Raw genomic sequence first — 14,579 nt, 5'->3', positions numbered from 1 at the left:
CTAAAGGAAGTAAGTAAGAAGGAACGATAAAGTTGTGGACAGCAGTTTAGATTCGAAAGGTAACAGATAAGTTAAAAAGCTACAGAATCAATCACATAAACTCAGAACGCAAAGGTGGTTGAACGGAAAGCGAAAAACACAAATCAATTCGAATGCAATAATTTTTGTTTGTTTGAATTTCGCTATTTCTCTAGTAGAGGGATCAAAGAAAACATCCAAGTGCCAACTGAAAATAACACCGAAACAGTTTGTTTTGTCCAAAAATGTATCTCATTTATTTTGAAGGCCCAAGCCTCTCTAATCAGCTAATTAAACATAACGAGTGGTACAATAATATCATAATTTAAATACCGGTAGAATTTTTAGATTTTATGAGTTTCATTGTTTCTCATTCGCTTTTTCTGGTTAAATTAGGAGTTATATATTGAAAGCAGTATGCTAGATTGACATGAATGTAAAGCTCAGATTGGTTGCATTTCTGTACGATAAATACTAGTTGTAGTGGTTTGTGTTGCCCTAGAGCTAATTACTGTTTTGTTGAAAGTTTTGTTTTATCTTGTACAGTATTTTAAAAGCAGTCGCAAGCATTATGATAAATGTACTGGTCTTTTAAAAGTGTGTTTAAATTTTTTTGTAGGTATGTGCGTAGAAAGTTCGTTAGAAGAATCGCGAGAGTTCAATAGTGGTTGAAAAGTGTCAGAAGCCGTTTGATCTGTAAATGTCAGCAATTATCTGTTTTTGTTCTACTTGTTTCGCTTTAGATTTTTCCCTAATCTATGCTTTTCTACTTACGATGTTATTTAGAATGGTTTTAGTTTTAAACTCGTGGACGGCAATTGTCATCGATGCAATCGTTTGATGATTTATTAAAATTTCAAGTTTTCAATGTGGAAGTAGCTAGTAAAGTTGTTACAATTGTGGAAAAATGTTTAAAAATATTAAAGATAATAGAATATTTCCCAAAGATATTTTTTTGCCTTATCAGTCTTTATTGCAAGATTACGAAAATATGGAAATCAGACGTTTCTTATCACTTTTGAAAACACATTCAAATTCATTCGAAAAAGAGTTTATTGAAATATTGTAACATGATGGATTTAAAGGCAATCCCAAAAATTTAAACTGTCTTGATCGCAGTTTATCATAGATGGAAAAATCAAATTAACTTTTCGAAGAGCTTTAGATGTGACGAAAAAATCACAAACAAACGTTAGTCGAATGTACAGAGAGTGATACTTTTAATTGAAGCGCATTACAATTTAATCAGTATTGCATTCATTACCCTGAATTGTTCCAGGCGTTTTTAACGAACTTCTAAAAATAAAAATGGGGAGAGTTGATTCCTTTGATGTTTTAAAAAGATGTGCGAAATTAAACGGAATTTACTGCACAAAACAAATGAACATAATCTAAAAATATGTGTAGATAGGTACCTAAACATATTAACAATAGATAACACCGACCAACAAATTTTCTGCGCAGACTCAACTCGAGGTGAAAGCATTAAGTTTGGGGTCCCCAGAAACACGTGCACTTTGAATTTTTTAAAAATATTTGGACACGGCCGGATGGCTTTTCTCCAGTGTTTGTATGGAGAATTAGTGCTGTTCGCTACTCCCACATATTGCATGCAATTTTTTGGTTGTATGCAAGAGTAACGAACCGCCCTAATTCTCCATACAAACTTTGGAGAAAAACCATTCGGCCCTGTCCAAATATTTTTGAAAAATCCAAGGTGCACGTGTTTCTGGGGACCCCAAACTTCATGTTTCGTCTCGAGTTGAGCCTGCGCATTCATTTTTGTCATTTTTTGTTGGTCAGTGTAAGTAGTCTAAAACAGTGAATTTGGAGGGACTTGAGATTTTGGCAGTCTCGAAACTCCATTGAGGATTTTAATAATGGATTTTAAACAATTGGCATAGCGAATAAATCATTTTATTCAAAAATGCTTTTTAGACGTAGTAATTAGATGAATTAAGCTCCCATATCCCAAATGATGCATACAATTCAAAGTTTTCTTGGGAGAGATCTGAGTGAAAATACGGCAATCAAGTCTCCCCACTCTTACGAAATGAAAGGATCAAATGTTGACCAAAATTAGTAAACCAAACCAACTCTGATTATTCAGTAAAGTCTTGCAGCTGCATGGTAGCGATTGATAGATTAAGTGCCGTATTGAATATTGACGATCTATAAGACGATGCTATTGCTGTTGTTAGCGTTGAAAATGTAGAGTTGAAATCGTAGGTCTCCACTTGGTCGCGTCTTCTCGCTTTCTGCTCTGGGTTATTTAAACCCGATGGTTGCAATTTGTTTTTAGATCCATTTAACTTTTATTTTAGTCCTCGGATATTTGCGTCTCTAAAACGAGTCCTAACTATCCTGGAGCCTGTTGCTCGAGATATCATCTTGTACATAATAGGTAAGTTTTTAGCTTAATAAGGACGACATTTTTTTTCTTCTAATTTACAGCCTTCCGGTATGGTTGGTTTTGGGTGTGCAAGCTTGTAGCCTACAACAGAGTTGATATGAGTGCGTACAACAAAGTGTAATTTATGTGACAATTCGGAATAGTTTACACATATACATTAACGAGTACAGAACGGGTACAGTTCACTTGACTAGTGGTGTGTCTACTCAGGGTAGTGTAATGAAATTGGGGTTTATGCAGCTCGGCAACCAACACCAGGTAACGGTGCCGGAAGTTACTTTGCTCATCGGATTGGCATAAATAATTAGCTATCTAATGTAATCACTTAAATTATTGCTCATACTCGGTGATTCGGCACGCAGTTCTTCGTTCAACTCGGCCAGTCGGGAGGATAGCGGCGGCTGCCTTCGTCTGGGGGCCAGCGGCGTGGCCAGAATCGATTCTTCCGGCGATTCCATCAGATCACTTTGTTCACCTGGACGGGACGGGAGGTATCAATTTGTTGCAGCAAGGGTTAACCGGATTTGCAATAGCTTTCGATAATTTTCTAAGTACAACGCATGAAAAGTCTAAATTCGTGTGAAACACTTCTAAATATCTGGACTTGGCATAAATCCAGTCATGAACAACGACCAGCAATATTTTTCTCTGCTCAAAAGTGCTTGCGATACCAATTTTGTTTGCTGATGGAGAAAAGTTGCTAAATTTGTAAACAAATATTAACGGCCATGTTTTGTGCTCCCAAATGTCGGAAATATATTGCTAATCATTTTGGATGCAAGGGAAGCGGGTCCTTGACGGACAATTTAGATACTGTGCAATGGTTCTGAAGAGTCTTGAAATGCTACAAATGTTTAATGTGACAACTTATCTTACATGGATGCAGCAGCTAATGGAACCGTAGAACGTGTTCTGAACGGTTGTTTTTTGTTTGATGAATGCTACTCATTCTAGTTAAAATATTTCTAAAATAAGGTTTGAAACTAAGCTTTGCTAAACTTTGGTCGGGAGATTGCATGTTCAAAAAGGTGAAATTTAATTTTAAAATGAAATGAACTAAAATAAATCAAACAATACTTAGAAAATATTGCTGGTGTTTTTTTCTGGCTTAGCATAATCTACATAAACTTGGTGTTTTTTTATTGGGCATGTTATGTGAAGTGTATGTAGTATTTAGTATATCATCTTCATCATCTACCACAATTTCATCTACTTTATCGTTAGAAACTTACAGACTACCCTTAAATTAAACTTCAGCTTCCATTGAACCATACATCTGGTTGAATTGTAAGTTTTTGTGCACGTGTTCGAGAAGGCGATTGATTGTTGCCACATCGCTCCTGCCGCAGTCATAAACCAACCCGACCCACTAACCAGTTCGATATGAGGAAAACCATGCAAGCTTAAATTATTCAGGCAACTTTTTGTTGTTTCTGTCGTTGGTTTTGGTACTAGTGTGCCAGCTGGACATTGCCTGAACATAGCTTCGAACTTGGTCTAAGTGAAGCAGCAGCAGCATGAAGTAGCTTTTTCTTGGCTTTTAGGGGTGGTAAGAACTTGAGCAGAGCAGCATCATCGTGCAGCAGCTCGTTGACGATGGTGTCAGATTTTCGTGGGCGGAGGAGCTGCAACAGATGTTGGTGGCATAAAATTGCTGATTCTTCCTGTACCAATAACTATAAATGTCGAGTAAAATTGGTCTTCACTAGCAAAAGGTTAAGATGGGTGCCATTTACTGGATATACAAGTGTTGATACATCGGGTTCTGAAGTAGTTTGCTTTTTTATTAACAAATTATTAATGTGGGCACTATCTGGAGAATAAGTCTACAAACTTCTCAAATGTATCATCAGAGAGACCTCGGAAGATTTACAAATTTTGATGCGGTTGTGAAAAACCTTGCTCAACTTATTCCTACACAACCAATTGCCAAGCCATTATTGAATAGTTTGAATTTTCATTCAAAATTAAAATCAAAAACTTCACTACAGTTATGCATTTTTTTTTTTGCGAAAGTTTACATGTTATAAAGGGTTGTTTTTGAAAGGAATCATATCATGTTGTAAATTTTCAACGATATTGATGAGCTATTAATTTTGAAGATCTGACAGCCCTATAAAAGTATCAGTTTTTGAAGTTAAATTTATAATATAATTTAGAACCTTTAACTAAATTGGAAAATAAAAATATGTAAGGCAACCACCTGAAGTTGGATTAAGATGATGGTTTGTTATTTTTATTACACAGAAAAAAATCGATTCTCGTAATCGTGAATTAAGTTCACGAATGTGAGAACCACGACGGAATTTGCTCATAAGTATGCATAAGTATGCATTTGCACTATAAACGTGAATATATTCCTTCGTGGTTCTCGCATTCGTGAATTTAATTCACGATTTTGAGAATTGATTTTTTCCGTTTAATAGGCCTTTCAGCTATAAACCTTATTTCGGCTCGGACTGGGTTAAGATCAAGTGAGTTTTATGTTTTAATTTATATTCAAAAGTATACTTTTTATGGGAAAGATCTCAAGAATTTGCTTAATTATAGTTTAGGTAATTAATTTGAAATTTGTTTAACAATAAGGCCGTTGCAAATATTTTGAAAGTTTATGTCGCACCCTCCCCTTAAAATTTTTTTCCGAATAATCAGGGGGCAAAAAAATATTTGTTCAAAAAACTTCAACATTTTAGTGAAAATAGAAGTTAAATCAACTGAAAACAATCCGAAATGCTTTTTTTGCATTGATAATCATATTTAGGATGTTTGGGCTGGATTAAAAAAAAATCGTCAATGCTTGGAAACTAATGTTTGCAAAACAACTGGACAGCTGTTTAATGCATTTTAACACACTTTTTTCATTCGAGTGTTGAAACCATGGCTCGTAAATTCAATTTTTAAACTTTTTTTTATTTTTTTGCCCCCTCCCCCTCGACGAACATCCTGACGGTTAACTTTAGGCAGTTGGCTTCACCAGTGATTGAATCATGTAGTACAACATCGAATCTTTTCCGTCGTTTTCTTTTCTTGGCATGATAAAGATCGTACAACAACAAAGTTTACATCAATCGGAGTTAGGTTTGAAAAACTTTGTCGATGTTACTACAAAAGAGCTGAAATTATTCACATGGCATTACCAATTTAACAATGAAGGGTGAAGGTGTGCCAAAAAACTGCTCAGGATTTGCCACTCCATTCGAATAAGCCATAAACTGTCTGCTCGAAAACTTTTCATTACTTGCAAGTTATGAATTCGTACCACGTCCGATTCTCTCTACCAAACAAGGCCAGGCCAGGGCAGGAGTATTAGCATATGCTGGAATTAGCCATAATTTACTCCTGATACACGTGTGGACCCAGCTATAGGTCAGTTCATATATGTAGATTGGGGGAGTGCCAGCAGCAGCAGTGGCCGACTTCTGTCTGGTTGGTATTTGGCACAGTTTAGCTGCGGTTGTTGACGTTCCGAATCAGGATGCACTCTCTAACTAGAGCCCGGCTAGTAGTACTAGAACGTGACTGCCGGCTGTAAAATGTGAGGACATATTTCAGCTGTAAATGCAAATTGCCTGTTGAAATTAACAGCATGTCCCCGTCGCCCTCGTCGTTTGTCGCCATCGCGGGACGGCCCATTGGGCCGAGTGGAACGAACGCGCCGGAAGTGGACCGCATTGTGGACTTTGAAGCAGGTCCCCACGGCGATGGAGACAATAACTCAGCCCACGTGGGTTGCATGTTCCGATTAAGCGCAAACCCTTTTCGAAATAAATCAACCCCACGGGGGTGTTTTTTGGTACCGGTCGTCGTCGCCGCAAGGGGACGCAAATGAAAAGGTCATTCGTGGGGAAGATTTGTGCCAGTTTTCAACGCAATGTAACCCACATGCTCGGTCGGTCAGATTTCGTTTGCGAGCTGTGAATTATGTGTATGGGTATTTTTTGCTTGAAGAATATGTCACTGGAAAGCCTTGTTTTAATTTAAATTGATTGTAGCAATAGATAACCGTCTTCATTATTCTTTCAGGCTTATTATTTTGTAATAATATTTGCGATCGATAATTATTATGAGTAGCCTTTGCGAAAAAATTTCAGTTTATTACACGGAAGTCATGTACAATAGAATTACGTTTTTGAATCAAAAACATGAACGATTTGAAACATGTAAGTTTACATCCAAGTTTTACAAAGTGCAAGCTAGACGAGCTAACACAACGAAGCTGGTTTGATAGGTTTAATACATTGAGTATGCCATCAAATATGCATTCGATTCTTGCTTTGCTGCGCTAAGTGATGCTGTATGGCAGTACAATGATGCAGGTGTTGATTTATGCTTTCAATGCATAACGGCGCATAATATATTTATGACATGCGAATAATTTTTTAGCGCATTCGAAACATGCACTTCCTCAACGCTGTTACGTTGACGAGCTTTTTTGGGTTACAAATGTTGCAACCAATATTAAATTTTGATTATTTTTTAAAGCAGGAACTAGTCAATGTTGTTGCCCTTCTTTATTAAGGATGCTTGATCGAAATCTTTGTTATTGTTCACCAAATTTCTTGAAATAGCGCAGGCCCGAGAAGAACTGAGACAACTTGACTCTTATCGGCATTGTCCAACAGAGGTACAATTATGGTAATGGATCCTTTCTTATTGGAAGATAAAAAAGACAAAAGGAGAGGTGAAATCTGGAGCAATATTTGTAAGGGGCGGTACGACATTGCTCTCACGGCTTTCATTACACGCGCTTAAATTAGAGAGCCTGGAGCTTATTATAGAACTGTCATCTCAAACCAAAAGTACCAATCGAAGCACGAGAACTGTCAAACGGAGGTACCAATCGAGCAAAATCCTTTGTCTTAAGCCCAATTGGTACCTCCGTTTGACAGTTCTCGTGCTTCGATTGGTACTTTTGGTTTGAGATGACAGTTCTCTAATAAGCTCCAGGCTCTCTAGTTTAAATGGGACGAAAGGCCGTAAGAGCAATGTCGCACCGCCCCTTTCAAATGTTGCTCCAGAAATATAGCAACGTGGATTCAGCATTCACGAACTTATCATTGTTAATGTTACTCTAAATATATTTAAACTAATGAGCCAAGAAATGATAACGATTTTTTTTTGATTATTTTGGAGCTGGTTAAAAAAATTGTTGTACCAGTTTCTTCGATGAAACTGGCAATTGTCGTCATTTATGTTTCTCTGTTTAGGAAGATTTGTTTTGATTCGATGGAAATTAGATTGATTTTGAAATTAATCCCGGCTTTAGGTGGGCTTTGGTTGTTGAGGGAAAATCTTACAGAGGTTTTTTCTTACAGAATACTCAATGTTTTTTTTTTTATTGTTGACCAAGTTAATGAGAAAACAGTTAGCTGAAGCATTTTTTTTGTGCGTGTCCAACATTTCTCCAACAATTTTTGGTTGCATTATACTAGCAAATTAATCAATATATAAAAATCAATTATTGCATATAAGAATAGTTATAATTTGACAGACTATGAGCGTGTTTGAATGGAAACTCGAGCAACTCAAACCATGCACATTTTCTATGCCTTTTTATGGCGAGGTCACTTTTCACGTATAGAAATTTTTGAGCACATGAACTAATTTTGCGATGATTGTCAACGTTTATTCATATGATAAAGTGATGATTTTTTTTGTTTTTCTCGTGACTTTCTACAGAAAAAATCGTAAACAAAATGTACTTGGTTTGGGATGCTGGGGTTTGCATCCAATTGAACTCATATTTAGGATTAAAGCTCAGTGCACCCTAGGGCGACAAAAATTTGTTTTTTTTTTGAAAATCTTAAGAGATACCTTCTGGTTTGATTTTTAGGTTAAAATAAGTAACTGTGCTTATTTTGAGCCAATTCGGCTAATGTTTAAGGGTCACTACACATATTGCACATTATTGCTTATTTCTTCTGGTGTAGAAGAAATAAGAAATAATGTGCAATATGTGTAGCGACCCTTAAACATTAGCCGAATTGGCTCAAAATAAGCACAGTTACTTATTTTAACCTACAAAATCAAGCGAGAGAGTAAGGTGAGGGAAAGGTGTTTTCGGTTTCAGTAAGAGTTTGTGTTTTGTGTAACACCCTTGAAGTTGAGTTTTTTGAGTAACTGTTTTTAGCTTCACCTAATGTTCACCTAATCGATGTTTATTCTTATTGTTAATGTTGCCTATAGCTAATCAACGCTGATTGATTGTTAGGTTTATGAACGTATGCGTATTGTAATGTTCACTTAAGTTTTCGCACTCTATCTTATTGTACAATTATTGTTTTTACTTGAAGCTGAAAAAAGTGTTTGTATTTTTGCATTTGCTCGAACAAAACAAGATTTCTTACAATAGACAAAAACGTCAACAGCGAGGGTACAACGGAAAAAAATGCTGAAAATAAACACACGTGTGAAGTTTTACACCAGCAACAAAATATAACATAAATTAAAAATCAATTGAACTTTACATTTAAAGAAGGAAAGCATTGAACTACACCGTGCATCACAGTTGTTGTGAAACATTCCAAACTCTTGAGGTATGCGTTTGGAGTGCTTACAAACATTGTCTCATCGAGATGGGCGGTGATATGTTATCTTTTTGGATAATATATAGTAGGATAGTAGTATTTGAAGGAAAGCTACATTATGAAAGTGCACTTCGATGAAGTGATTAGTGAAAGAAGGAAACATGCATTCAGGTCACTTTGTCACAGCACAAAATACGGGAAGAAAAAGAGTTGGAGGTAAAAAAGGTAGGAACTGGGCACAGCTCTCGAGGTACTCACCAGTGTCGACGATGACGTCGATGAGGTCCATGCTCTTGGCGAAGGCATCGCGTAAGTTGATATGGTGAAAGCTGACGATGCTTCCTTCGCGCTTGGCACGATCGAGTGCCTCGCGCCGCTTGAGGGCCTTCTCACGCCGCATCTGATTCTTGTAAAACTCAGCGAAATTGTTAACGATGATAGGAATGGGCAATGCGATTACCAGTACGCCGCATATGCAACACACGGTACCAATCACTTTTCCAAGCGGAGTAGTGGGGTAGATGTCCCCGTAGCCAACCGTGGTCATGGTGATTCCCGCCCACCAAAATGTTTCGGGTATAGATATAAACTTGGTCTGAGGCTCGTCTTTTTCAGCAAAATATGCCAGGGACGAAAAGATGAGAACGCCCATTGCCAGGAACAACATTAGCAGACCCAGCTCCTTGTAGGAATTTCTCAGTGTGAAGCCTAGCGACTGCAGGCCCGTTGAATGTCGGGCCAGCTTAAGGATTCGCAGGATGCGCATGATGCGGAAGACTTGCACCACCCGGCGCACATCCTGGAACTGGTCCGTGGCGTTCTTGTTGGTCTCCAACAGGAACAGGGACACAAAATAGGGCAAAATTGCAAACAGATCGATAATATTGAGGCCGCCTTTGAAAAATTTCCACTTGTCCGGCGATGCGCTAAAACGCAGGACGTACTCGAGCGTGAACCAGGTGATGCACACCGCTTCAACCATCGCTAGCTCGGGATTGTCCTGGGAGGTGCCATTATGTTCGGATTGCAGGGACGGTAATGTATTGAGTGTCAAAGCTATCGTTGATAATACTATGAAGAGAATAGATATCACGGCAATTACCTGCAATTAAAGATAGGCAACAAGAACGGAAAAACTAGAGAGAGCGGTTCGACTTTTTCTTCTTTTTTTGGGTATTTTTTTTTTTAAATAACGATCATCAATTGGATAATTTGCTTACTTCTTTCGAGGATGTTTTAATTTTATAAAATTAGCTTGACGCTTTTAGTTCTGGTTAAATATCGAAAACGATAATAAAACAATGAAATTATAATGACATTTGGGGTAGCGGAATTGCATCGGTTTTATTATCATTCGGGGTCAGTTTAGATTTGCCAATTTTTAGTTCAACCAAAACCTTCAGTCGGTCAGTGTTGGTCATCATGTATGTATTGGATATCAACAGTTTTAATTTCATTTTTATATCGAATGAATTTCGACTCAATTGCATTAATGATCTAAACATCTAAACGATTGGAATTTTGAGTTCAATAATATTTGCTCTTTTCAAATTTGAACTGAGGTTATCTTGAAGAAAAAGGTAGCAAATGGCATTTTTTTGTTAATCTTGGTATCTATCTCGCTGAACATCACGAAGCGAACGATGTCTTTCAGATACAGGTTTTGTTGAGTATGTTTTCGGGAAAAAGAATTAAGATAACTTGAAACGCCTATTTATTTCTTTGTCAAAACACAGTTTGCGTGAAAGTGCTCAGCAATAAACGCAAAATAACGTGATAAGTAGGTGTATCGTCTCATATTTTATCTATATCAGACAGCATGCTTTAAAAATCAACCTGTATTTTAACGGATTGCTTCGCGATGTACTGCGATGTTGTTATCCAAAACTGAAACCTTTCACAGCGTTGAACTTGGAAATTTGGCTCGACATATTTTGTCAAAGTTTTTGTAACAGGTTAAATAGATAGTATATATTAATAAAACTAATATGTTTTCTTTATATGTTGATAAAAAATATTTGTTATTTTTGAAGGGGACCATCCATAAACCACGTGGACACTTTTTTGGGATTCTGTTACCCCCCCCCCCTCGTGGACAATTGTCCATACAAAAATAAACTTTTTTGTATGGATCGTGGACAATCACCATACCCCCTCCCTTAAGTGTCCACGTGGTTTATGGATGGTCCCAAGACTTGAATGTTCCATAAACTTTGACAAAAATAAGTAATAAAAACAAACATTTCAAAAGACATTAACCATGGATGTGAATAAACAGTTTACCCCGCTCTCTCTAGTGATTTTAAATATCGAGTGTGAGTGGGATGAGATGAATGTTTACATCCTTGGATAGGTCCTATTGAACGGTTATTATAGATTTTTCACAATCGACCAACAAATTTTACTCGAGCTGACAAAAAGTTTTGGTTGAAAAAAGATACAATGTTTTGTAAAATCAAACACATTGTATTCAAAATTCCCGATAATATGCAAACGCTGTTCTAGCCCAGTACTTTTGGAATTAGACCGTATGGGAACAAAATCCAAGCGCCCGGACTTTGAAGCTGAAATCGGACATCGGTTTCGATTGTACAAGAGCCTTGCAGCTCCTCCGATAAGAACAAAAAAAAAACTAACAATTTGTTATGTTTCTAGTTTGGACGAACGAGAAACATTCCGATTTCGAGCGGCGGCCCGGAGTTTGCTCCCAAACGAGTCCGACCCAAAACTTCAGTGATTTGTATTAATACAGGAGAAAAGCAGTGATAACTGTGCTCAGATTCATATTATTATATTGCGGGGAAATACCAAGGAAACGTTGAGCGTGACAAAGATCCCAACCAAACGGAGAATAACTATCCACATGGAGATGAATGAAGAATGCACAGTGGATGTGTCGATCCAGTCTGACCAACCCGGGGAAGGAACCTAGGTAGGGTCAACACGTACGCAGGAGTTCGTTCTCTGCACCATCGTCCGGAGAGGGTTTTTTTTGGTAGATTTTCGGTTCCAAGTGGTTTCCATGTGTTGGACGCAGAGTCATTCGGCTCTGCTTCAAACGCACCATTGTGTTCCAGGCTTTAGAGTTAGTTTGAATCCATGAAATGTTCCATCGTCGTAACTACGATTTACGAGTTTCGATTTTGCGACTTTCCTGTATTTTTTTTTATAATTCACTCAGTTATTTCAGATTGGTTTCATGACTAAAACAGATTTTACTTAGGAATGAGTTTTGGTATTTACTTATTTTTTGGTGAACTTCTTTCAAATTTGGGAGAATTTTACTAGAGTCTTTTAATGTTACATACGCAAATTTAAATTATCATCCAAATTTGAATGAAATTAACCCATACTGAATTGAAAAGAATGTTTTTAAAATTCGTTCCTGAGTAATTGAAATAACTCAAAAGTGAGTTTTTATTTTCATATCCAGATATGCACGTTTTTGTTGTTTTGCTTGATTTTAAATTAATTTGATCAAATAAATAAAATGAATAATATAAATTTGCAATAATCTACAGATTTGCTCAGATAAAGAATTTTAGAAATCGATTGATAAAAAAATTTATCAAAAATTCATCAAATTTGGTCGGATTTGCAATATGGTTCACATATATTGTCAAAAATACTTCAATACAGACAAGAGTCGTATTGTTATTTAACCATTTGATGGACTTTGATGAAATGTTTCATCAATCATTTTTGACAACACCGACAGAAATTTGCGAAAACTTTCCGACAGTCGCCATACGTTTGACCGATATGGACTGTCAATGTTGATTGATGGAAATCAAATAAAATTTTCAATTTAACCTAGCGTCTCCATTGAATCTCCATCTCTTAGAAAGAATTCAAGGTGGTGCCTGTTTTTGAAAATGATTCCAAAACATTTATACCCGATATGTGTTATGTCTAGTACTGTCCTGAATTCGCTTTAAAAAAATCTAGAAATGTATTTTTGTCAATTTCTACAGAACGTGGCTAGAAAGAAATTTTTGGGGTATGTATTTAGAGGCAAAACGAAGGCAGATTTTGGAATGACGTGGGTTTAAATTAAGTAGTGTAATCTTTTACATGAAAAATCACCAAAACGTTTCGAATATGGTTTGTGTAAAAATGTAAATTTCTTGAAATGTTTCTACTGCAAGCTGTCACATGCTAAGTCGGTAAAATGTTTTGAGAGATATCGACTTTGTTGTGTCAAATATTAGGCTGTCAGTCCATAATTTTTATAGTCAAAATAGCCAGATGAAACGTTTCATGGAAATTCGTCAAAATTGTTGGATTCACAGTTCGACTTTGATTTTTGGTAAAAAAGAGGAAGTGGTGAGGTCACATGGAACCCACTGGAACCGATCGGCTCGGTTCAAGGCAGAGAACGACTTCCCGAGTAGTCGTCGACGCGCTGGAAAATAACTTTATAAAATTAAAACGTGCGAACGTGGTAGTGGAGGTAGTGGGGTTGGGGTGGAGATGATACGGAGGTCGTCGAGGTTCGCGCCCCTTCGAAAGAAGAAATTAAATTTTCCAATCGGGCGCGCTGTCAGTTTCAAATAATTTCCCATCATTTCGGGCTTGGTGTGTGTGTGTGTGCGAGCGTGCGGGTTTGTGTGATTTTCACACGCACACTCGCACACACACAATCTCTCTCTGTGCCTGACTTTGCACACGTCGCCTAGCGAGGCCAGGGGACGAAGTTTTTCCTGTTTTGGTGCGCTCTTGCAGGGGGGTCAGAAGAAGTAGAAGAAGAAGAAGAAGGAGGAAAATTTGGTGGCAGCGGAAGTGTGAGTTTGATGGGGGCAAAAGGGGGAGGGGGTTGGGGGACGAGATGAAGACTAAGAAAAAGAGGATAAAAAGAAGAATGATAGACGGCGAGAGAGCGACGGATTAGCGATAGAGCTTTTTTTATCCCTGTCTTCTTTCTGTTTTTTGTTTTACACGCATCGCGCGCACACAGCAAACTCACACAGACACACACATCAGTTTGTTAGAAAGGTTTCGATGTGGAGGTGTGTTGAGTGAAAAAAGAGAGAGAGCATTGTCATTGTTAGTAACGGAAGTGGAGAGAGTGAAAGTAGTAGTATTTCCAGAGTGTGTTTGGAAGCTTTTGATGGTTCGGGAACGGTTGTTGTCTACATTGAGGCGCCGGAAGGAGGAAAAAACAACAGAGGGAGCTACTTTGGGGCATTCGGAAGGCGCCAAATTGGTTCTCCTGTTGGTTAGGCGTTACGTAGCAGTTTTAGGGAGAGGGAAAGATTAGGAAATGGGAAATGAAAGCACACACTGATTTCCGGTTCTTGGAAAGGACGACGACGAGGGCAACATTTGAATTATTTGCTCACATTGATTTATTACGATGGGCCATTTATTGTAGACAAAAAAAGGGGACAAGTCGTGGAAGTAGAAATACAACGAGCTGCTCTTCGGCGGGGTTACATTATAAATTAGGATTGTGTTATTACTAAATGGATCTAGTTGTCAACCGTCAAGAATTTGTTTTTTTACCACTGGGGTCTGCAGTCGTGCTTATCGAATTAACGGGTTTATGAAAACGAAAAGTTTATCATCTTCTTATCGATTGCATAAATGTTATTATTTTTGTATGCGAATGTGGTTGTGGT

The 14,579-nt window shown here is 37.5% G+C and overlaps 1 protein-coding gene across 1 annotated transcript in view; it reads right to left on the bottom strand.

Moving 5' to 3' along the window:
* LOC6041987 (potassium voltage-gated channel protein Shab) overlaps window positions 1-14,579 on the bottom strand; it is a 76,967-nt gene that overhangs the window by 28,748 nt on the left and 33,640 nt on the right. Inside the window, 2 exon segments of the mRNA XM_038261783.1 lie at window positions 2,775-2,906; window positions 9,217-10,060. Coding sequence (XP_038117711.1) covers window positions 2,775-2,906; window positions 9,217-10,060 — 976 coding nt within the window.

Source organism: Culex quinquefasciatus, chromosome 3, assembly GCF_015732765.1.
Source record: "Culex quinquefasciatus strain JHB chromosome 3, VPISU_Cqui_1.0_pri_paternal, whole genome shotgun sequence".
Classification (NCBI taxonomy): Eukaryota; Metazoa; Arthropoda; class Insecta; order Diptera; family Culicidae; genus Culex; species Culex quinquefasciatus.
Note: the sequence above shows the minus strand (reverse complement) of the source record. Positions and strands in the feature narration are given on the sequence as shown.